Here is a 24,572-nt window from a genome sequence, read left to right on the forward strand (position 1 = left end):
GTTGTTCTTGGCCCACAAGATCTGTGAATACTTTTGAACTAAGTTCTAGTTAACTGTTATAACTAATAGTTGATAGGCATAGGCAGCATTTGGACCATTATGATACGGCTTAATAAGCCAGGCTCTGAATTTATTTTCATGAACTATGCCCCTTTGCTCCTTCCTCTGAAGCATGAGAAACAAAACCAGGAAGTTGCTAACTAACCAGAATACTATAGTTACCAACTTCAGAACAAGCCAAATGTTAAGCAACTTCAAGCAGTGGTTTATTTAAATTGTATGCCACTTTTCCCCCAAGGCAGTTCCCAGACAGTCTCAGATTAAATGAAAACCTTCACAATAAAGGTTTATTGTATTAAAATCAGCACACAAAATAGTATAAAACAGTAGGGGGTGCAGACTGACACCCTAAGGAGGGGGGTGACACCAATGCTTCTCAAACATCTCCATTTTGGCAGTAATGGGCTGTAGCATTGCCTGTGTTCCTTTAAAATGCTGAAGAGATAGTGTGAATTGGTGAGGTGTAGTGGGGGGGGGGGGGTCAGGTTGTGTTTTTAAAATAAAATTTCAAATTTAAAAAAATAACAATTTAATCTTTTATTTTTTTAAAAAAACCATTCTTTTTAAATTTTCTTTAAAAACATCACATTTTACAAATTTTAAGTTTAACCACATGAAACTGTATATAGTAAATAAATTTAGGCTGTAATTTAAAGCTATGTTTTTAATGTTGGTATTTATTTATGTCACAGTTATTACCATTACATTCAGTGATATATGGTAATTATGATTTATGAGTAATGTTAGTAGAAAAAAAATTACTAAGGATCCTTTATCTATGGTGTGGTATAGGAAAAGGTCAAGGGGGAATGACACCATGAGTTACTGCACCAGATGACACTAGCCTTAATGACACCTCTGGCAACACTTATGTCATGATTAAAGACAAGATGAGGATGAAGGGGAAATTCTAGAAAGGAAAGAGAGGGCCCACAGCCTCTTGTTTGCTCTCAGAGTCTTATTTATTAATACTTAAAAAGTAGCCCATTGAAGTAAAGGGGATTGTTAGTCATGAGATTGGACCATGCCCTAAGCGTTTCAGGCTATCAGTCTTGCATTCAGGGTGGGGTGATGGTGAGGACGTGATTCTAAAGTTGTCTTCTTTCAGCAGGTCATAGTTCAGACTAACCATATTCTGTTCAGGTTTTAGCATAACACTAAATTACAGTTAATAAAAACCCTGAGGAAACTGCCATCCTCCTTCTAAAAACAATGCTGGAACACATTGGTGAAATGCAGAAGTTGAAGAGCATTGCCATAAGGCTAAACCATAAAGTCCCTGCAGCCAGTTCTGCATAGCTACATTGCAATATCACAGAAGGAAAATGAAGGCAGTTGCTTTGACCCTGAGCAAGTAAACAGTTTTGTTAACTTTTTAAATTAATATTTGTAAGCCACTCTGATAGTCTTTAGGGCTGAAGGGCGGGGTATAAATACCATCAATCAGTCAATCAATCAATCAATCAATCAATCAATCAATCTACCTATCTATCATCTATCTATCTATCTTTTGGATAATCTTTCCACAAATCACATAACTGTGTTCAACACTGCTGAAAAGGTCAGTGGAAAGTACATTTGGTTCAGGTTGAGTCCTACTCTTAACCATGTTTAAGAGATAGTCAGCATTTGTGAAATTGTGGTGTTGTTCTTTACAAACTTGGATGAGGCACCAAAAAAAAGAAGCATTTGACCACCTTTCTAACTAGTCTCTACACTTGTAGGCAAAGCTGATTGGCCCAAATCTAATTGTTAGGCCAGCTAGATACATTGAATTAATGGAAATTACATAAGCATTGATTTAGCAAGCTCCTGTTGAACCAGCAGATTTGCTGTAGTTTGAACTAATGATTAGATTAGGTTGCAGTATTCAAGGCTTTTTACAGAGATTGAATAAGTGTTGTTTGGAGACAGCGAGCTGTAAGGGTTTGAGTGTTGGACTAGAACATTGAAAGGCCAGCGTTTGAATCCTCACTCAGCCTTGGAAATCATCTGAGTGACCTTGAATGGGTCACACACTCTCAACCTCATAGAAAAAAGTAAAGGCAAACCCCCTCTGAATAAAATCTGCCAAGAAAATTCCACAATAGCTTCATTTTAGGGTCACCATAAGTCACAATTGACTCAATGGTGCACAACTACTATGTTTGGAGTTTAGTCTGAAATTAATGGTGGTCTTACAGGACAGCCTATATGGTTTCTTCAGGAAAGTGTTATTTAAACGAGTATTAAATGAATTCTTCAAATGCCAGTCACAAAAGGCTCAGAGGCTCATTTTTTAGGATGGGAAAAGACAGGGGCATGGTTATTTTCTGCAGGTTGAGTTCTGGACAGCTGGTGATAACTTGACTAAATAGACTGTCAAACCTTCTCCTCATTCTGTAGTGATTTATTAGGAGGCGATCTCGACCCCTGGGAAACATAAATGCTGCAAAGTTGATCAGCTCTTGAAACTGATTTTTTTTTTAAAAAAATCTTTACATTAAGGCTATCTCCCAGTGTTCAACATTAAATGATTGTAACATTTGATACATACTGGTAGCTGAACTGTAAATGTCATTTTTCATTTGTAAAGTGGGACAGGACATTAAACACAATAATATCTCCACTTTCAGCACCTTGGACAGCATCATAGGTTACTTTGGAGTTCATCATTATTAAAATATTTCTCCTTAAAATGTGTTGAAGATGTTTAGATTACTGATCAATGCTCTGTTGAGCTTATTATAAGATGTTTCATTCTGCTAAAAGGATCAATCATTGTAGGTATTTTTCACATTCTTAGAAAAGAGTAAGGTAATGGTTGTTAAAATCTGACGGTTGGTTGGCTGCTTGGTTTGGTTATTTGCTGTTTTTGCTGGAGCAGGGGGTTGAATAAGTTTCTGACTGAATGTCAGTACAATAAGATTTAAGAACACATGGTTTAGCACTGATAGGATTAGTGTATGGCCCATATGACATGTAGAGGAAGATTTTGAACCTCATCTTGCTGATGGTTATGTCTGTGGTTAAAATCTTAAACTTGTGGTTTCCACACTTTTGTCCTTCAAATATTTTGTACCTCAGCTCCCAGAATTCCTGACTGTTGGCCAGCCAATCTAGAGCTTTGGTGGTTGAAGTCCAAAACACCTGGAGCACCAAAGTTTTGGAATAACTGCCTAAAATCTGATAATATTTGTTTGTGTTTGATGGATGGTAAACAAGCCTTTTGCTAGTGTATACACTGTCAATAGTGGATGGACAATTTTGATGAATTTAATAATCTTACATAATATTTAGTGAAGAATTAAATTTTAATTTTTCTTCCATTTTACTTATTTGCTTTAATTTTTAATTTTAAAAACCTTTAAAAAGCAAAAATTGCAACCTTCTAGTACTTGGTGAGCCTGAAATGTAGACCCTAGCCACTCAGCTGTTGATGATACCTAATACTAAATTGCCTGCACTGTTGTTCCAAGTGCTAACTACAGAACTACCTATCCTACCCTTAAAATGCATTCTTCTGGGCAATATATGTACAGATATTTATTTTAAAAAATATATTATCTTTGCCAGAGTGACATGTTCATAGCAATATTATCTGAGGACCAAGTTTGACTACTTCCCTTTTTATATACTTCAGAGATTGAATTGTTTTTATTACACATATCTGTATAGTGTTTCTTAAATACAGTATGTCTGTTTAATATTTTATACTCCAACTTGGTTGATTTTATTTATTTGATTATTTATTTATTTATTTATTTATTTATTTATTTATTTGATGTTGCATGGTTTTCATCCATTTGTCAAAATTTCTAACTTTCAAGAACAATAGGTTGACACAAAATTAGGGTGACAAAACATAAAGAAACCTATTAACAGGTGAATATTACTTCTAATATGAGTAGTATTATGAATATGTCTTACTGGAGAGCATAACCATAAGAATACAGTTGGATCCACGTTCTGCTGGAGCACTTCCCAATTGCTTGTCCACTGTGCAAACAGGATGCTGAACTAGATAGATAAGCCTTTGAAGTAATCCAAGAGGAGTATTTTTGTATCTGTATACGGCATGAAAAGAAAGGAGTAACGTTTCTTATACAAGCGAAACAGCAGCATTATTCAGATTTTATGCATTAACTAAAGGCTCTTCTTTGTTTTGTAAGTTAATTCACTATGACACTGGCTGCTGCCTGCAAAAAGAAGTAATTAATTAACTTTATTCAGTATGATAAAATCATACATTACCACACATAAAACAACTGCTTTTCTAATTTAGAAGACGTTTACGTGGTTATTCCAATATTCCACAGAAGCTATCCATCTCACTAACAAATCTTTCCCATTGCTAATTTCATTTTGTAGCCTAACATTCACATTAACTTATCCATCTCATTGACAATAGCTCTTTCCTAAACCAATCTAAAATATACTAGAATGCTAGTTTTTTGCTTAGCTGCAACTACCTAATTTTTTATCATTATACATCATATGATATGATTCTTCAAAATTATTATCAGATAATCAATTTTAATTTGACACCATTCTTATTTTAAAAAGAATGGCTATAACTTCTGAACATTTTAAACATAGAATCAGTGTCTACATGTGCAGAAAATCAGGATCAATAAGGTGGCATTTCGAATACTGTAACAACTTTGTAGAGGACAGGATATTATACTGTTTTGCTGAACAGGGTGAATGTTCAAATTGAATAATTCATCATGATCTGGTGATTCCCAGTTAGAACATTTTTATCAGAAACCTTTTTGTTTTTAAAGCCATAATCCTTTATGCTCATCGTTAAAACAAAATTTTGCATAATCTTTCTGACCCAGCAGGTGCTTATAAATCTTTGACAAAATTCTTAACTAGTAAAGTTAGTCTTGCTGATCTTATTTTAATAAATCTGAAAATCTGAGGAAATGCTTAATCTATAGGCACTGGGTGCTGTTTAATGAGGTAGAACCATTTCTATTTGCTGTTTATTTAAACATTGTTTTAGCATGGAAAATAAGAATAGCATTAAAAAGCAAAGTGCAAAAATATAAAGCTCACTAAGAATAAAATATGTGACTAAAACAAATGTATCATACTTTTTGCTTTTGTTGGTTTTAAATAGTTATGAAACTGTAACTTTTGAGCTAGGAGGGTGGTTTGTTTGCTCATTTGTTTTTGGTGCATATTACATTGTGAGAGGCCCACTAGGATAAGCAGGACCTAACATAACAAACCTGTTTGTTTAAAGCATTTAGCATCTTTGAGAATATGTTCCCATAATTGTATGATCTGTGTGCCAGTTCAGAAGCTGAAACACACACACACATTTTCAATGACAGACACTGTTAGAATTTTCTTCTTCTCAAAACTTGTCAATACTTTGGCATCTGAAAGAAACTAAGGTTGGAACCCCGTCCCATTGGCAGGGAAGCAGGCCCCACTGAATTCTGTGGTACTTAGCTTAAACTAGACAGGTATAGGATTATAGAATAAGACATTTCTATTCAAATTATTTCTTGGTGGGTAGGGAATAGAAGGTTATAGACTGAGTAAAACAATCAGCCCATAGTTAACCATGCGAAGCAATTGGGTGTGCTGTCCAACCAAAGATACATTTTGTAACAGTTCCCAAGCTCTCTGCCTGCACTAATTTTCTCAGCAGTCACTGGACAGAAAGCTCCCAGAGTGTACCTTCTCATGCATATTCTGTTATGGTCTAATTAATGTCCCAAATTGAAATTAGGAGAGAGTATTTCCTTACTGGAAACAACGGGGACATTCATTAACTTGGTACCCTCCTGTTAGCTGTCAATTCTGAGCATTCCATCTTTCCCAGTTCTCTCCAACACATACCATCTAGAGGACTGGCTGTTTTCATAAATTACTATGAGACTGTAAATTGTCCTCCAAGGTGATAAATACTTCACCATTTTATTTATGAGGCTTATTTGTGTGGCTCAGGAGCATGGAATCAGCTTGCTGTTACTGTCATATAGGAACACAATTTGTACTAACATAGGAGCAACTGCAATACAGAAATAAATTAGCACAAAATAAGCCTGAATTTTTTTCAAGCTAAAGGAGAATCTAGTGCAGGCAACCCATTCTGTTTTAAGGGAATAGACTGTTTGAGGGTTAAGATGGTAAATGAGTATGATACCCTGTCCTTACCCACTGCTGAAGGACTGCAACGTAATGAAGTTTCATAATATTGCTAAAGAACAAAAAACTGGAAAACATGTATCCTCAATGGAAGAGGTAAAGGAAATGAAGTCCCACATGCTGTTGATGGTCCACAAACTTTATTATCTGAAAAAGCCCAATGCATTTCAGCCTTGTCACAAATTGCCCTTCTTCAGGGGGTATTGTAAAATGAATAAATAAGCTTTCCTATTTTGAAAGCTGCAGAGTGCAAAGAAGAATTCATGTTGATGAATACTCATGACAGGCTCAAATCTAGAGCCTCAAGCATACTTTTGATAAGTGCTATTACTCAGTCCATCCCCATACTAACATAAAACAGTTAACCCTATTTTAATAACCTCTGTGGTTAAGAAATTAAGTAATTATGAAAGAACATTTTTCAGGGCCAAAGCTGGGGAAGTTATTGTTTAAAAGCATTTTTTAAAAACTCATTACTACTTTGAAAAAAAAAAGAATGTGTTATCTTTATTTACTGTACTTATTTATTTATTAAATTTATAACCTACCTTTCTCCCAAGATGGGATTCAAGGTGGCTGTTACTTTTTTAAAAGTTAATCGTAATTTTGCAAGTTGAATTTTGTCGCATTTTAATTTGTGGGTGGAGTAATCCATCTGAAACAGTAGACAAAAGTCTTGTGTTTTTCTAGCCCTCCCTCACCATCCTTCCAGTGTCAATGCTGCTAAAAAAAACACATCTGGCTAGACAGAGGACAAGAACAGAAAAGGGCCTACAGGGACATAAAAAGACTAAACAAAAATGAGTTTCTTTGTTGGAGCCTTTGTTAACTGAAGTATGTCTGTATCGTGTAAAGGATGTAACAGATATTTTATAGCAGAGGAAAGCTGCTCTTCTACCATCATCTTCCATGAGAGCTTCCAAATCATTGCACAGTGACTACCATGAAGCTATATATTTCTTAGATGCTTTAGCACAATTAGCAAATTTCTAGCCCCTGGGAAGAAGCAAAGGCATATGTGAAAGTGGGAAGCTTTTATATATATGCTTAAAGAAGCAGCTACAGCAGATTGTCTCGATCAATTCTTCACAGGTAAACCAAGAAGTGGGGGGACAGAAGCTGACTAGGGTCCAAAGGAAAACATGTGAAATGGATTAATTCTCAGATTTTTCTGGCTTCTTGAAATACTATCCCATATTTTAATGAGGCCTAGCAGCCTGTTCTAGTCTGGGCAATGACCATTCTGTGAATCATGCAATTAATGGCAATTTTCACATGCTTGGAATGTTCTGACAGACTTTTTAACTAGGATACATGGTACTGAATATAAAGAACAATTTCATTTTTGTATGCTGTGGATAGCTCCAGTTGGCAGGTTTTATCTGAACAAGCTGACACTTTTCAGTCACATCCAGTGATTTCTTCTGCTAATGGAAGGCCACCATACTACAAAATTTATTCTTTCTGCCAGTGTCATACAGGTGCTATAAACAAGGGAGATGTGAACACAGAGGGAAAGTATAGGCAGCCAGAACTGGCTCTGTCACTTGGGAGCCTCTGCATTTGGTTCCCCTTCTTGCAAATGTTTTTGCAAAGAAATAAGATAATGCCTGCCCGGTCTAAGTGGCTCTACTGTCCCTCCCATGGCATGCCACAGAATAATTTTAAAACGGCTACTTTCAACATTAGTTTTCTTTGTGGTATGCAGCCTGCTGCTTAAGATGTCTTTGACAACTGGTATTCCATATCCCCTTTGTATTCATGGAAGTACTCTGACAAATCTTTCGATCTTGTCTATTGACTAATCTGCATCCCACTTACTCTGACATGTTTTATCGTGTTCTTTAGCTGCTTGGTGGTGTTATACTTGAGCAAATGAACTGTGATCAGCAGCCTGTTATTTGTTTAGCATTTCTCCCAGAAAAGAAAAAAATGGCCAATGACATTATTAGTCAGCATCAGACTCCCCATTCTGACTGTTTGCGACCTTTGATAAAACCAATGAAGTATCTTTTCTCTCAAGCAGAACAATGTAGAACATCACAAAAGTACATTCACTACTTGACAATAGAAAACTTCCATAAGGATATAAGGCAAAGTGTTGCATTCAATGGGATCTTAAGAAGGCCTCTTACTAACTTCTTTTTCCTGAGGTCCGTAACGGGCCTAAAAGTGTGTGCTCTGCGCGTGCTAGGGTTAAAAAGGGGCGTCCTTTCTGGACGCCCCTAACCCTAGCATGCGCGGAGCATGCACAAAATGGCGGCGGCCATTCCACACGGCCGCCGCCTTTATGACATCACGACTGCGCTGCCTCTATACGGGGCGGCGTGGACATGACGTCATCACGCCGCACCAGGGCGCATAGTGTGCCCCTTCCCCGGCCGCAAAAGGAGCTCTGAAACGGAGCTCCTTTTGCCATTTGCGTTGCTGGGCGCAGCCTTCAGATGGCTGCACCCAGCGACGCAGAGGAGAAAGGGGCCAAGTGGCCCCTTTCTCCTCCTCCCCGCCGCTGCAGGGTGTCCTTGGGGCTTGAAGCCCCAAGGACACCCCTTTCCAGGCTGCGGGGAAGGGGCCTTTTGCTGCTTCCCCACAGCCTGGAAAGCGGCGGATCGGGGCCTCAGCAGCTGCCGCTCTGGCCACTGAGGCCCCGATCCGGCTGGGAAAGGGGCGGGTGCAGGCCGCCACTTTTCGGTGGTCTGTAACCTGCCTGAGTAAATATGAGAAAGCTTTCGTAGCAGAAACTGGCTTTCTCTCCAAGAGAACTTACAAGCAGTCTGTAAAATGCAAAGGCTTAAGCAACTGAAACATTGTTCTCAAACATAGAGCCCTGGGGCTTTATCAGATATTTGGAAGTCTCTAGTGTAGCCCATAGTACCCCTGTTATACTCCCCACAGATCAGCAAAACACTTGCTTACCAGTGGCTACTACTACAGGCTTTAGTATATGGCTTCAGCTCATCTACAGCCTTGCCATTTAAAATCAGCGGTGCAGATGCTATAGGTGTGCAGTCTAACATTTGTAATCAATGGACCAGGGTAGCATATACGATGGTAGCCTTGATCAGCAGAAGAGACTAGGATGACACAAGATGTTAAATTTTTTTGTTTTTTTTTTATTTATATACCGCTATTCCAAAGATCATAGCGGTGAACAACAAGTAAGCTAATTAGCAAGTAAGCTAATTTGCCCCCAACAGTCTGGGTACTCATTTTAGCGACCTCGGAAGGATGCAAGCCTGAGTCGAGCTTGGGCCCTTTATGCTGGTCTTGAACTCGCAACCTTGTGGTCTTGAGTGAATGGCTGCAGTACAGGCATTTAACCACTGCGCCACCAGGGCTCTGATACTTAGGACTTAAGTTAAGAGTGACTAATGCCACCAAAATGAACTTAAAGGGGGGTATGGAAGGACAAGAAGACTTAGGTGGGGAGCTGGGAGCTCCAAACCAAGAGAAATCTCCCGATTGAGCTGGAGTCTACTTTAACAAAAAGAACAATATGTTGATATGTGGCACATTAAGACTTGGACAGTGGGCAATCAACTACTTGGTATAACATATTGATGAAAAACTATGAATGTATGCACTAAATCCCCATTACATGGGGAGTTTGCATTTGCCTCCCTTGGTAGATAACAAGAATCTTGAAATGTTATAGCCATTTGCTCCCTGAAGGAAATATTATGGCTGTTTTTATGCTTTATATTTTACATTTATATCCCTTTCCAATGACTAAAAATAGTCCCATATAAAGCCCCTTTTCCACATTACCATTTTCCTTTGGGAGACTGCACCTGCAAACCTCTCTTATGATTGAAAATGATAAACACTAATGAAGATGGAAAAGTATTAGACTTTAATTTATTCTCAGCTAAGACATGACTAGCCCTGGGAATACTGAATTTTCTCCAGCCCTTATGATTTTTTTCTTTGGAATTACGTACAAGTATATGTATTTCCCAGCCATGATAGCTTGAATTTGTTCCCTGTTCCTTACTGTTGGGGCTCTCTCATGAAGTTTTTCATGACACAAAAATAGAAATTTGAATTCCCAAAGTTTCAGAGCACTACATTAGATAATGACACAAGTGGGAAGCTAATGTTCATTGAGAAAGCAACAGAAGCACAGCAGGATTGCAAAAAGACAGCCCCTGCCCCATGCATCAGTGTGAACATATGGGCACTTCACCAGGGTGTCTGGCAGAAGGAAGTGTGGGCAATGGCCATTGATAATAGCCTGCTATGATGTCTGCATTGTTAAACTTTATGCCTTGAAGGCAAGGGAACTGGCTTTTGTTAACCCATATGCCCTCACTTTCCTCAAAGTGGCTGTTCTCCAGATGTTCACTTTTAGTTTTCATTGCTGCAAGTCAGCATGGCCACTGGCCAAATGTGTTGGGAGATGGGAGATACAGGAAACCAGGTTAGGGCCATGATAGCTGATCACCCCATGTACGGGTGCCATTCTCAGTTGTGAATGGATCAAGTTTAGTGCAGAAAAAATAGATTCATTTTCCAGCGGAAATGCAAGAAAATGTCTTGTACATTCTTGTTCATATTGTTATGTAACTTTTTAATCTATTAAGTGACATTTAAAGGCAGTGCAGTCCTGGAAATCTTCACATATTAAAATTAGAAAATGTACTTAAATTCAGAAATGTAGGGGAAGAAATAAATTCTGATAGTATGAAAGCAGTGGACAATTATGAGCTATCTGAAACTTTTCCAAGTTTCAGACAGTGGGCTTACATTTTATATGACAAACTGCTTTGCAAATTCCTCTTTTCCAAAGGAAGCATGCTATGTGGCCTGTGTGGGGAACTGTTTGAGAAAGACATCAAAAATCATCTCAAGGATATCAGTGCATTTGTTTTGCTTTTAATATGGACCTCTACATGTCTCAACCCATGTCAAATTTCTTATTTTTACTTCTGTCATTGTGTATTATATAAACCAGCAGTGGAATAAGTTATATGTATCTGAATACAAAAACAAAGCTAGTAACCAGTGAACAAAGGTCTGTCAGAGAGTATCTTCCATAAAAAATTTTGTGCAGAATTCTAAGGATTGCTGGGGAGATCGTGCAAATGGGTGTTGTGATGATAATGACCATTGACATCAAGAAAACAACAAGCTATCCACTCAGATACATTGATCAAAAGTTCAAACCCTTTTTAAACACCAGGCTTGATATTTGGAAAACTGCTTTCTTCCTTATGGGCACTGGGACCAGCTCCCAATAATTGTGCAGTCAACCTTTGCTTTAGTAGCAGATAAATAAGAGGAGACAGGCATGTCAATTTTCTTTTTTCACTTCCAGTAATACATTTTCTTCCTTAAAAATCTTTATCCCAACATCAACATGAAAGACAGGACCAATAAAAACACCTTTGGCTCTTGAGATTTTTCTTGCCAAACAATTCAACCCTATTGTTTGACCTATTGGAAAGGAAGGTAAAGCCTGACAATGCTTGTGGTTTGCGTCAGTCACTGATGCTTTGGGGGGAGGGGGGCAGCTCTTCTGATTTTTAGCAAGGAGGAAAGAAACAAAAAAAAAGTCTGTTTGAAGGAATTCACATGACCAGCATCTGGGGTCTTAAACTGAGAGTTTCTGTACTAATAGCCATTCTTTTCAATCTAATCTTCTGTTACTGGAATAATTATCTGGCAGTATCTATAGGCAAAGTCAAATTAAGTCCCATTATTTTAGTGGATAAGTGTGTCCATAAATCTTTTCCACTGAATTTGTGTTACTGAAAGGAGGGAAGGTTTGACATAAGCATCAATTCTGCATCTGACAGTAACCTGTTTGCATTTCAGCTAGTAAGATATATATGTGCTACTCTGACAACACTTTGAAAGCAGCCATTTCATGAGTTCTTTTCATTATCAGTTGTGGTGGTTGTTGTTTTATATGAGGAGTTGTAACTCAGTGTTATAATTTAGTCCACATCTGCTTGCCCACATTTCAGACCTTTGCAATCAATGCAGAGAAGGGTAAACAGTTGTGTTAATGAGATGTAACAACAAGCCACTGTACAAAGAAAAGAAATCTGAAGATACCACTTTCTGTAACAAATTGCAGTTCCCCATTTTTGCATATATCTTTTATGTCCCCCAAACCCCACATTCATTGTTGAGAGGCACATGGACAGTTTTGGCAGTTTCCTTGTGGTTCATGAGTCACATTCTCTGACCATTGTATGGCCAATTATCCTCATACTATTTCTGCAATCAAAAACATTTCCATGCTTATTCTGGACTACACACCCAACAATTTCACCAAATGTTTCACCTTCATTATCCTTAACATCAAGAGGAACTGCCAGCTTCAGAGTAAAACATCACAATAACATCCACCAAAATCTTTGCCACCATGCTGTCTTCCCCCTCAGCTCATCTAGGTCAGCTGCCATGCCTCGGGGAATTAAACCTCTTTCTTGATAACCATACATTTATTGAAGTGAAAACATCCACAACTTCTTTACAGCAGGCATACAATCACTGTGTGCTATATCCTCCATAATCTTGCTGGGTTCTTTCCTGTGCTTGATCACATTCATTATAAGTCCTTCCATCATTTGCATTGTAATCTTCCACCCTGTTACTTCATTGCCCTCAGCTGCTCAGAATACCAAGGAGCTAGAAAACAATGAACCTGGGTCATCCCCTCTTTCAAAGCAAAGACAAAATTCTTGGCAAGACTGGCAACTAAATCTGCAGATAGATCCACCAGACACCTCAGGAAAGTATGCAGTTTCATTGCTCTTTGGAGCAGACCATCCAGCGTGTTATTCCACCCCTTTAGAGCTTACTGGTAGGCCAAAGGCCATTCATATTCAGAAACAGTTGGTATTCCTAAGCTGCTTTTGTAAGCACTGTTCACTGTTTTCAGTAGCATTATATATGCTCTGCTCATGCCTCTGAGGACACTGATGTTGAGACAGTGCCCCTCTTGATCACATTTCCAGTAAAAAATTATTAAATGCTACCAGTGAGGATCTGGTTTCTTTTGGGGGGGCATTAATAAAACTGATGATTTTGGATGTCTAGAATGTACCACAAAGCATAGCTGGAGTAATTTTCCATTACTTTTCGAACACTGGCATTTAGGTGTCAAGGTAAGGAGGATGTGACTTGGAGTGGGAATGCAGGAAAAATGGTTTCCAGGATGGGGATGGACTGGTGGAAGGAGAGGATTTAGAGATGACTAATTTTTGTCTGATTAAAATATGTGTAATTGAACTGTTGTCCTCCGATGTGAATGGGGCATGTATGTATGGCGAACTAGTGTGTGAAGTATGACTTTGCTCACTACAGGAATACAGCTCTTGGTCTGAAAAATATTCCCCACCCTTATTATAAACCAAGGCTATTTTCTGTCCCTACCTCTCCATTTGTATGCTTTAGCACAATGATTATCAAATCTTGGGTCCCCTTATGTTGTTGAATTTCAGTTCCTAAAAATCTAATAGCCAGGGCCAAAGATTTGCATTTCTGAAAACTGTATCTCAAAACATCTGGAGGACAAAGGGTTAGGAAACATTGCAAGAAAATAACTTGTACCAACCAACATATTTGGGAAGGGTTCAGATTTGCACATTTCATCCAACCAGGTCTTGGTGACATAGGCCAGGAGAACATACTCAGGCCAGTACTATACCCTCTTCTAGAAGCTGAATTGGCATTCATTGCAAGTACATGAAGAGTTAAAGTGACTGTAGATAAACCTTCTAGATTACTGAAGATAAATTGTAGATTAACATTACATCTGAACCAGGGTAATTGTCATACAAAGCAGTATGTAGAGGTCATGGTTACACAATGTCAGCACTGTGTTACAATATAATAGAACTAGGACCTTTTTAAAGCTTAACAGTTGTTTCCAGATACAGTATTGAAAAATTCTAATAGGCATATTTGATCTCAGGATTCACACCATAATGAAAGACATTATTTTAACACTGAGCCCTGGTGGCGCAGTGGTTAAATGCCTGTACTGCAGCCATTCACTCAAAACCACAAGGTTGTGAGTTCAAGACCAGCAAAAGGGCCCAAGCTCGACTCAGGCTTGCATTCTTCCGAGGTCGCTAAAATGAGTACCCAGACTGTTGGGGGCAAATTAGCTTACTTGCTAATTAGCTTACTTGCTGTTCACCGCTATGATCTTTGGAATAGCGGTATATAAATAAAACAAAATTAAAAATTAAACCAGTTCCTCTCCTGACCATTGAAACCTGATTAGTTGTTTGTTCCTTCACTTCTTGAAACTGCTTCAAAGAAAATAACCAACAGCAACTATCAGTGCTGAGATTTTAGTATACTGAGCAGGTTATAAATGTCTGTTTTGATATGCCTCAAATGTTCTGTTTTAATAATCATGACAACTATCAGCCAGTAGAGTCTTACATGAGCTTGATTTAGAAATTCTCTTCTTTTGCATAAAAAATATTTTTTTCACATTTTTCTATCATCTCTGAAGTATTATAAAGATTTAGAATTAATGTCAGATTAATATCCCATCAAAGACACTTATATATTACAAGGTGGGTTTTTACCTTCCTATTCCATCTCATCCTTTGCACCAGCTTTGATCTTGGTCCCTGATTTTAATAACATTAGTCTCCAATTCCACTTTTCTTAACTTAATTTATTACTGCTGCCCTTCTGTCTATCAAGGGATTTTGTTGTACTGATATTTATCATTGTTAATAACTTAGTAAATGTCAAAGCAATACAGTAAATACTAGTGACCTCAATTATCTGATTTTAACATGGGAAACATAATCTAGGTAGGTATCTGGTTGATTTGATGTGCCTGTTCTCTATATTGAGCAACCATACATAGCAAAGTTGAAAAATACTGTAGCAGATATTTTAACCTCAAGGGAACTGAAAATTTCACTGATGCTTCCAGATGCATATAAACACACTTCTGGCTTACACAAAGTATTCCATCCCATAATGTAATTACAGGTTTGATTGTGTTATTATATTATATACCTCACTCCAGACACTCACTGATTTTGTTAGCTTGTTTTAGAAATAATGCATGTAGATATATTGCTGACATATTTAGATGTCTCATGTTCTTTTAGGTCACAGCTAGTATGATAGACAAGAAACTCCAAAAAGAATAGAAATGGAGAAACTGGTGAGAAGACGATGAATCTACATTTTGCATTTTAATTAGAATTGGCTAGGTGAAAAATTAAATTCCAGGAATGTCAAATGTTGAATGTACTGAATATATCAAGGTATTGAATATATAATAGATATATTCAATACATTGATATATTCAATGCATTCAGTATTTGACATTCCCAGAATTTAATTTTATAAGAGATGCTGCCAAAAATTTTCAGCTATGCAGTTGTAATTAAAATGCAATATCTAGGTTAAATATGTTCTCACCAATTTCTCCATTTCTATTGTTTTTGGAGTTTTTTTTCTTTATTATCCCAAAATTTAAAATTCCATTGTCTGGCCAAGCTCCCTTTTCTTAACCGTATGCTTTGTGAGATTTATTTGTCCACCTCTCTAATTCTACTTCATCATTTATTATTAGAGATCACTGCTTTGGGTGCTGTCTTACAAATGGCCCCTTTTCCCAGTCCTCCGTCTTCATGCCTGTGTAACAGACCTACAGCTCTTGGTCTTTTGCTTTGCAGCACAGCACAAAATTCCTCCTATCATTCCATCCTATGAGAGGATTCCCTACCCCTATCCAATTCTTCCTTTCTCTTTGATTGTAACTTGAGCCACCTCCATGACCTTGGGCTTATTTTCCTTTTTCCTTTTAAGAGGTTAAGAGTGAGGGAGAATGAGGTAAGAAGTGGGATGGGAAAGACACACATTATACATAATGTATAGCCATAGACCAACTCTTCCAATGGTTCAGTGAACTAGTGGTTCACTGTTCAATATAATAAATAAGAGACAAATAGAAACATTTTAGAACAGGGTCAGATAAAACTGGAAATATCATTTAGTTAGTAGAATGTTGTAAATGATGTAGTAAGCATTTCATTTTGATACATGACCAGCCCTAGTATTATATGATGTGAAGCAACCACTTCAGGTGGCAGATACTGGGAATAAGCAGTGGTAGCCACCTACCTGTTTTTTCAAAGCTGGCTGGCTATTCTATGTGCCATACTCCTGTCCTCTATCCCCTAAACATTCTCAGGGATGGTGGAAGACCTTGACTCACAGCCAATAGTGAAGTAAGGGCCAAGTACCAGTCCAGTAAGTTTGTGATTTGCCTCTTAAAATGACCCTATTCTGCTGTGATCTGAATCTCTACCAATTGCCTTTTGAAATTTGTAGCAGACTTTTCAAGAAGGTAAATCACTATTGCATAAGATCTTTAAAGCTTTAAATGGGTTCTTAATGTGATCACTTTGTTTGGCAAAATATGATAAGCTGTTTGCATTGTTCATCAGGCAAGTTGCTTGGCTAGCAAATTTAGTGTCATTTATTTGGCAGCAAGTCTTGTAAAAACTTGCCATTGTGTGGAGATTAATTGCTGTAATCTTGAATAATTCCCACCAGTATTGAAAACAGCACTACATTCATTTACTGGCACAGTTAGCTGTTCACTGGAAATCCAGATTCTTGCTTTCAAGAAGCTAACACTGTTAATGTTACAAATATGATTTGCCAAACTATTTGCAATTACCTGATTGCATCTTTTACAGTGGTGGTTTAAGTGTGATAAGATGTCGTTCATTAAAATAACGTGAAGGAGTAGTTATCTACATTACAGATTAATAGAGAGTTCTCTTCCTAATTCCACAGTATGTATTTAAAGTACTACAAAATGTTCTGGCAGCTCCTCAGCCTCTGACAGAGTTGCATCCAGCCATGTCCTTTCCCAGAATACTGTGGCTCATTTCACACAGCATGACAAGCCAGGGTTCTTGTGGAAGTCTGAGTTGTCATTCATAGAAGCATAGAATTGGAAGGGACTTCAAGGACCATGTAGTCCAACCCCCTACTATTCAGGACACAACTAAAGCATTCTCAGGAGATAGCCATCCAACCTCAGTTTGAAGACCACCAAAACAAAAGGAGACTTGACCACCCTTTAAGGCAGTCTATTCCACTTTAAAAAAGCTTTTATTAATGGTTTTAGGTGAAATCTCTTTTCTTGTAGTAATGAGATATATGCTCCCCTATCATGGGGATGTGGCTAAGCAGTGTTGTATATAGAAATACCCATATCATGTTTCAGCCAGAGTGGCTAAACAATGTCACATTTAGAATGATATCCAAGCAAGAAGTCAGAGAAACAAATCTAAAACAAACCATAGACTCTTTTTCTGGCTTCTTGAGAGAGATTCAAGCTAGGCCACTAAATCCTGCCAGGTTCATAAGTCAAGATAAACATGAACAAAAGATCTATGCTATGTTTAGCTGCTGCTTGTGCAAACAGAAGCAGTCAGCAGTATGAATGAGCACTTCAGCTTGTCCAGAGTCTGCTAACCTGACTTAACAAGATCTGAATGTGTTAAGTTGTAAGACGCTCAAGAAGGAAACTCACTGCCCCTCTAACTTTTGGGTTTTTTCTTCTGCCCCCAACTGATATCCAGCACTTCATGGTTCTTGAAGGTTGCACAGCATACTAGGGCAAGTGATGATTGGGGTTCATTTCAGCAAGCTGAAATCTCCCACTTGTTTCCCATTTTGATTACTTTTTGTCAGTACTTACCTATCTGAAATTGTTAGTGAAGGGAATGAAAGAGTAACCAGAGGTTACAAAAAGCATAGGTTTATTTTACCTTCAGTAAAATATTTCCTTTCTTTTCTTTTACTTTCTTTTTTTACATTAAAAAACCCCTTATTATTGTCACTTTTCACACATCTGGTGTGGAGAGGGCAAAAAATCACATACACACACTCCTGAAATTGCATCCTTTATTTACCATAAGTATAATATCTTACTGCACAACATAAGGTCACAAATGGCTCACAATAGTTCCTTTTTCATGTTCACTGTAACAACAAATGGGAAGGTTGTATACATCTGTATGTCTCCCCTCTGCATTGTTCATCTTGAGATTTAGTGTAGCAGATCTGTTGCCTACAATATTCCAGACCAGAGAAAGGAACATGTTGCTCTCAATAAGTTGTTGGAACACAACCTCCATGACTCCTCCTTATTGTGCTGGCTATGATGGTGGAAAGTTCAGTGCAATAACATATGGTGTTCAATATTTTTCCCACTGCGCCCTAAATCCCAGTAGGCTACGTACTTTTTAGAGAGAAAAAGAAGCAAAGACACAAGGCCTTGTTGAGGCTTATGAGGATCTTTTGGTATTGCAGAAGCAAAAAATGCTATAAAATGCTATAAAATGATAAAATGGAATTTATACAAAACAGGACAAGTATTAAAGATAGCTCCTGTTGGTTGTATCTTAAGATTAATTTACTTCAAGTCAACACGTCTTTTCAGAATTCCTCGAAGGCCAATGTAGGCAGTACTAAAGCTGTATGAATCAGTGATCTGGCTGCTTCAGTATGTTGTGCCAACGTTCTAAGTGTCCCCCACTTATGTAGGATAACAATAAATCCAAATGGAGCAAAAGGAAGAGAATATTAGTTATGAACCTAATCATGGGTATGTTAAAGCTGTGTATTGAATAATTCCAGGCTGCTGCCACATTGCAGAATTAATGCAGTTTTGATGCCACTTTAACTGTCATAGCTCCATCCTATGGATTCCTGGGATTTGCAGTTTGTTGTGGCACCAGGATTCTCTGACAGAAAAAACTAAATGTATCACAAAATTACAAATGCCAGGATTCCATAGCATTGAGCCATGACAGTCAAAGCAGTGTCAAACTGCATTGATTTTGCAGTATAGATGCAGTCTCAGGATATTGTTTGATTCTGGACACACCATAGGCATTTATAAGTAAACATTTTTGATAATGAAAGAGACAGTAGTGCAATAGCAAAACAGAATGGTCAGTGGAAGTTCCCAAGTTTTAGTCCCTAGCAACTCCAGTTTTAAAATGACTAGCTGGCAAGAATGTGAAAGATATCTATCTGCTGCAACTTTGGACAGTTGCCTGTCAGAGTAGATAACACTGGGACAGAAAGAGTCAGGCCTTGTTTATGGCAGCTTCCAGTCTTTTGATAGCTGTATAATCATATCCAGTCTTTGAAAGAAAAAAAAATATGTTGAACTAATGTTTATGTCATAGTCCAAAAAAGTAATTTTTTTTAGATATGGTTAGCAGTTAAACCCACCAGTTAGTGTTATCTTGTTTGCAAATAAATAATCTTATTTGTTGGATTTATAGTTAAAAACTGAACTATTTAAATAACTGCATTTAAATATTTATTCAGGACTATCTTTAGCTTTATGGGGACTGGAGTGAAATGATTCTGGTAGGACACTTCTTTTTTATGGACTTTGGTGAGCTTATCTGACAGTGGACAACAGTAGAGTTCCAAACAATGGACACTTTCACACGAGGCACTTACCGCTCTGGAATCGTTGCCCAAATGCTTCAGAAGTGCGGAGATGGGATAGCCAGTCATGCTTTTGAAGCGTCATTGAGGTGTTACACTCTTCTCCCATTGACGAATCATTGGCGGAGCAGCCATTTTTGTAATAACAGAAGTTCCTGTTATTATAGAAATGACTGCTCTGTGAACGATTCATCAACGGGAGAAGAGCAGGACGTGCTTGAGTGATGCTTCAGAAGCGTGACCAGCTATCCCACCTCGGCGCTTCTGAAGCATTTGGACAATGATTTCAGCACAGTAAGTGCCTTGTGTGATAATCCCCAATGTCATGTGGTTGAGGTTAGCTTCCATTTTCTTTTCCCACAATACTCTAAAGTGATCCAGCGCCTAGGATATTGTAAGAAATGAAAATGAAAATCAGAGACTGGTGCTTGGAGTGAAAGGCTAGAAGAACATATTTAAAGGTGAAGGGACCAGGCCATGATTGGGCAATGGACCCTGCCCCAGTGTGCAAAATGCTGATACTTATGAACAAGGAATAGTGACAGAGTCCACATTGGGAGAAATCAAACATTCTAGGAGCAATATAATGGCAGCTTTCTAATCCAAGGGTTAGGACTTCTGAATAGTGTTCCATTGTGGTGGCAATATGCTGCAAGATCTTCCTCATCATTTCAATGCTGGGGGATGCTCTAAGCTGACTGTTGCATCAGAATCCTCTGTAGACTTGTATTGGCCCTGCTTATTCTTGTTTCCTTTACTGGAAATCATACATTTATCCATTTATTCCACTTCATAGCATTTCAGGCTTTTTTGACTCCCATGGGCTGGTGAGTTCCATTAAATGCTTCTAACCTATGAATGCATCTTTAATGTTTTAAGAAATATCAGGGAGGCTTTCTTGGATGCTTGTTGAAGAATAGCTTTAAGTTTGTGGAATATTTTCTTATTGGGAGGTCAAAGAATCACTTAGCAATAAATGTATTATACTGTATGGGCATATTTGTTGTTGGAATGCCTGAGTGCTGCCTTTTCCTCCTATTAAATGCTATCTTATTTGTTCCTAACTTCCCCTGTTTAACAGCAGACAAACCCAGGGAGCACTGAATGAGTCGGATGATCCTGAAACAGGCTGTCTAACTGATAACAAGCCAACTTCTCGTCACTTCTATCCTGTCGCCTTGCTGCTTGTCAGCTCACATTTGCTGGTTGTGTGGCTTATTCTAAGTCTTGCTTTATTATTAGCCAAATATCAGTAAAGTTCACTTCTGTTCTTTCCTGTTCTTTTCTATGAACAGCAACAGCTTAAGATTTAAAAATTGTGCTGTATTATTTTATATTTTGAAACCTGCAAATTTGTCCATAAAAAGCCAATGTCTTGAATAGTAAAAGTTTCCTCCTCCCACAGCCCTGAACTCAAGAAACCATATTATGCATTGAGAAATTTAATCTGAGTAATTTAATCTATTTCTAGCCAATCTTTTTGCACTTTCATTAGCGCTTATGAAAGTCCATTTATAGCAGTGTTTTTCTTTCCACCCACTGGGTCAATATTTAGGATGAATTCCCATCCTTACTGGGTGGTTTTTATCACCTCATGTTCCCCCCATTGGGGACACATTTGGTGAAATCCTTCTTACCCTGTCCACAACACACATGCACTCACATTAGAAAACTACCAAAGTTTATCATGATTTTTTCTGGCATTGGCATTTTTGTAATTTTCACATGAGGAGACCACAACAGACAAATGGCTCCTGGTAGGAAAATGGGGTGGCAAAATGGATGGTATGAAGACTCACATTACCACACATGGGTGGTTGTTGTTGGTCCATACTCAAAAAGTATCCGAAGATGAAAAATGCTTTTGCACACATAACATTGAATTCAAGCTGAGTATTATAGACAGATTGGTTTGTAAGACTAACTTTCATTGTAATGCTTTCATTGTTACTTGCTGATAGTGCACTTCTGTTTGGACAAAAAGTTCACTCTTTTATTTATTTATTTGTTGCAACTAACCCTTTACTGTCAAGCCATTCTATGGTATTCAGTAAGTTCTGTTTTGTAACCAATTAACCTGTTTGTAACTGTTGCTTTGGTTGTTTTTGCTTTACAGAACACATTTATATTCTTTTAAACAAAATTTTCTTTATGTCTTGACGCACCATGTTGGCTTTTGTGACTTTTGTATTGTGTATGAATGAAGCATCTCTTCTTTGTAAAGCAGAAAGTTGGATTAACCTATTGAAAAGCCATTTTCTCTTTCTTCCATTACAAAACCTGAACATGTTGAAAATCAGACAAACATGGAAATTCCCATTAGTAATCTGTAGGGCCAGACTTAATAAAATGCCTTATTCCTAGAACCTGCACATTTAAGGCTACATGTGAACTTTAACATGTACAACAGAAACTAAATGAAACCAATCTGGAAAAAAATAAAGAATTTTTTAAAGTAAATATATTTCTAAATGTAGAGAAAAATATATCATAAAGTATTTAATCTTTAATCAAGCCACAGTGAAAGATGAATATAAAGAAAATCCCACGACCTATTTCTAAGGGCAATAACTGTATTGGGCCTGGCCTTGGATCTAATTTTGTAAGATGTATCATCACTTGTGGAGAATATATTGTAGAGTTTAATCTTTGTTATTTTTACTTCAATTGTTGCTGAAACTCTGCAATGTACAAATAAAACATATTTATTTATTCTTTGTTTCATGAAGTTGTCTTTTTCCCCCTTTTCACCAGAGAAGGATGCCGCATAGAGAATGTCCTGAAGAATGTCAAATGCAGAAAGTATGCTTTCAACATGATACAGCTGATGGCTTTCCCCAAGTACTATCGACCACCAGAGGGAACATATGGAAAAGCTGACACCTAGGCTTTAGACCAAAATCCATATATATATATATATATATAGTGTGTGCTAAATCACACAGCTATTCTCATTAGTTAATGCAAATCACTTTGTATGTCTCACAAATTGGGACCGTATGAAAGGGAAAATAAGTAGGACCTGTACTTAACATATTGTACTGTCTGTCAACATCAATAAAGTATGGTAGGCTGAGTGATGTCTAAATTTTAAAATGTAGACTTGTTTCTCATAAACCAACTAAAGATATTAAAATGGATAACCACATGTTGAGTTGGATGACAGTGAACCTGGACTTGTACCTAAAGCCAACTTCCACATTAAGCTGCATTGAATTGTCAGAGTTGTTGACTACTGGATAAATGGCAATGCTAAGGTGATGGTTGAATATGATGCATAAAATTCATCATAACTTTTGAAAAGAAATGTTAATCCCAACAACTTTATTTGGTCATATTTTCAGATTTTTAAGCCAATTTTTGCAGTTCTAGCTACATATGATATTCACATTTCTTAAAACTAAGGTATCATTTTATCCAAAGTTTATCTAAATAAAGCTTTCATCCTTTATTCTTAGTAACATCTTACAGTTCCCTTGGAAGCAGGAGCTTGTGTTATTGCCAGCCAGTCTCTATGGCGTTAAGGGACAAGCTTTGTAAGCAATATAAATCAAGGATAACCACTAAAGTCTATTATCTGTGTGATTTGAGAAAATCGAGAGGATAAAAATATTTGGCTGATGGTTAGAATACTCATCAGTGTTTGTACTGTATTGCATTGTATTTGTATTTGAATAAAAATAATAGTATTTTTTTGAAACTGAAACATACAAAAGCAAGAGAATCAACTACAGGTGCCATTATAATTATAACCTATTGTCATGATTAATCATTGTCAAAGGGAATATGTATTTTGAGGCTATGTTTAACAGTCTAAGAACTGTTTCTTTAATTTCAGATCTCATCACTTGTGAATGTCAGTGCAAAGACATAAGGGAGAGAGCTATTTGTATGTCAGATCAACGGATGTTTTCGATAGGAAATATAAATGCTGTAATTCCCAATATTATATATGAGTTTAACTGCTGTTAAATATATATAATAATGATATAACAATTTAATGGAGTTTTTACAGATAGTGAAAATGGTGCCTGTTTACTTATATATATTTCATGCTCAACATATAATACAGTAAAATGATTATTCCACTATATATTAATATAATATAATAAATACATTATATTATATTATATTATATTATATTATATTATATTATATTATATTATATTTATTATACAAATAGGGTATCAATCCCTTTATTATATGTAGGACATTAAATATGACACAATATGATTTGAGAACTAGCACTGCGTTGTGATTTGAGTGTTGGACTAGAACACTGGGAGATCAGGGTTCAAATTCCTGTTCAGCCATAGCAACCACTGGGTAACCTTGGGCAAATCACACTCTCTCAGCCTCAGAGGAAGGCAAAGGCAAACCCCCTCTGAACAAATTCTGCCAAGAGAAACCTGTCTCAGGGTTTCCATGAGTCAGAAATGACTTGAAGGCACACAAGAACAACAAGCAATAATATAATATAATATAATATAATATAATATAATATAATATGTCTCTATATTACATACAAGGGATGTAAATAAATAAATAAACGGCATAATTTTCACCATTTGTAAAAACTACATTAAGCAGTTACAGTGAAGCAGTGACAAATTCCACTAAATCTTTGTTTCTGAAACAGTGAGATCTAGTAATGAAACCTGGGCAGGAGATTGAGCTTTACCCAACTGAAATGGAAAAATTCAACAAATGTAATTTAGCTGTAATCAAAATTTATCAAAAGTGGAAAAAATAAGGCATTAATAGCATGTCAAATGTTGTGGAATATCAATACAGAAAATGATTTCCTTTTTCCCTTTCCAAGTCAGTATAGGTCTTGTATTTAAAACACAAATTCTTGTATACAGGTGCTTTACTGACCAATGAAT

General features: G+C 37.1%; 1 protein-coding gene across 7 annotated transcripts in view; it reads left to right on the plus strand.

The window, feature by feature from the left end:
* INPP4B (inositol polyphosphate-4-phosphatase type II B) overlaps positions 1-24,037 on the plus strand; it is a 345,664-nt gene extending 321,627 nt beyond the window's left edge. For 4 of the 7 annotated variants that reach the window (XM_042470361.1, XM_042470356.1, XM_042470362.1 and 1 more), the window contains one exon: positions 20,768-22,401. In XM_042470361.1, coding sequence (XP_042326295.1) covers positions 20,768-20,942 — 175 coding nt within the window. In that variant the 3' untranslated portion in view covers positions 20,943-22,401. Of the gene's footprint in view, positions 1-20,767; positions 22,402-22,440 lie in introns of those variants that run through there. The other 3 variants (XM_042470360.1, XM_042470357.1, XM_042470359.1) reach the window with 3 other exon arrangements.
* Positions 24,038-24,572: the final 535 nt, after the last annotated feature.

The sequence above is a fragment of the Sceloporus undulatus genome, chromosome 5, assembly GCF_019175285.1.
Source record: "Sceloporus undulatus isolate JIND9_A2432 ecotype Alabama chromosome 5, SceUnd_v1.1, whole genome shotgun sequence".
NCBI classification, from domain to species: domain Eukaryota; kingdom Metazoa; phylum Chordata; class Lepidosauria; order Squamata; family Phrynosomatidae; genus Sceloporus; species Sceloporus undulatus.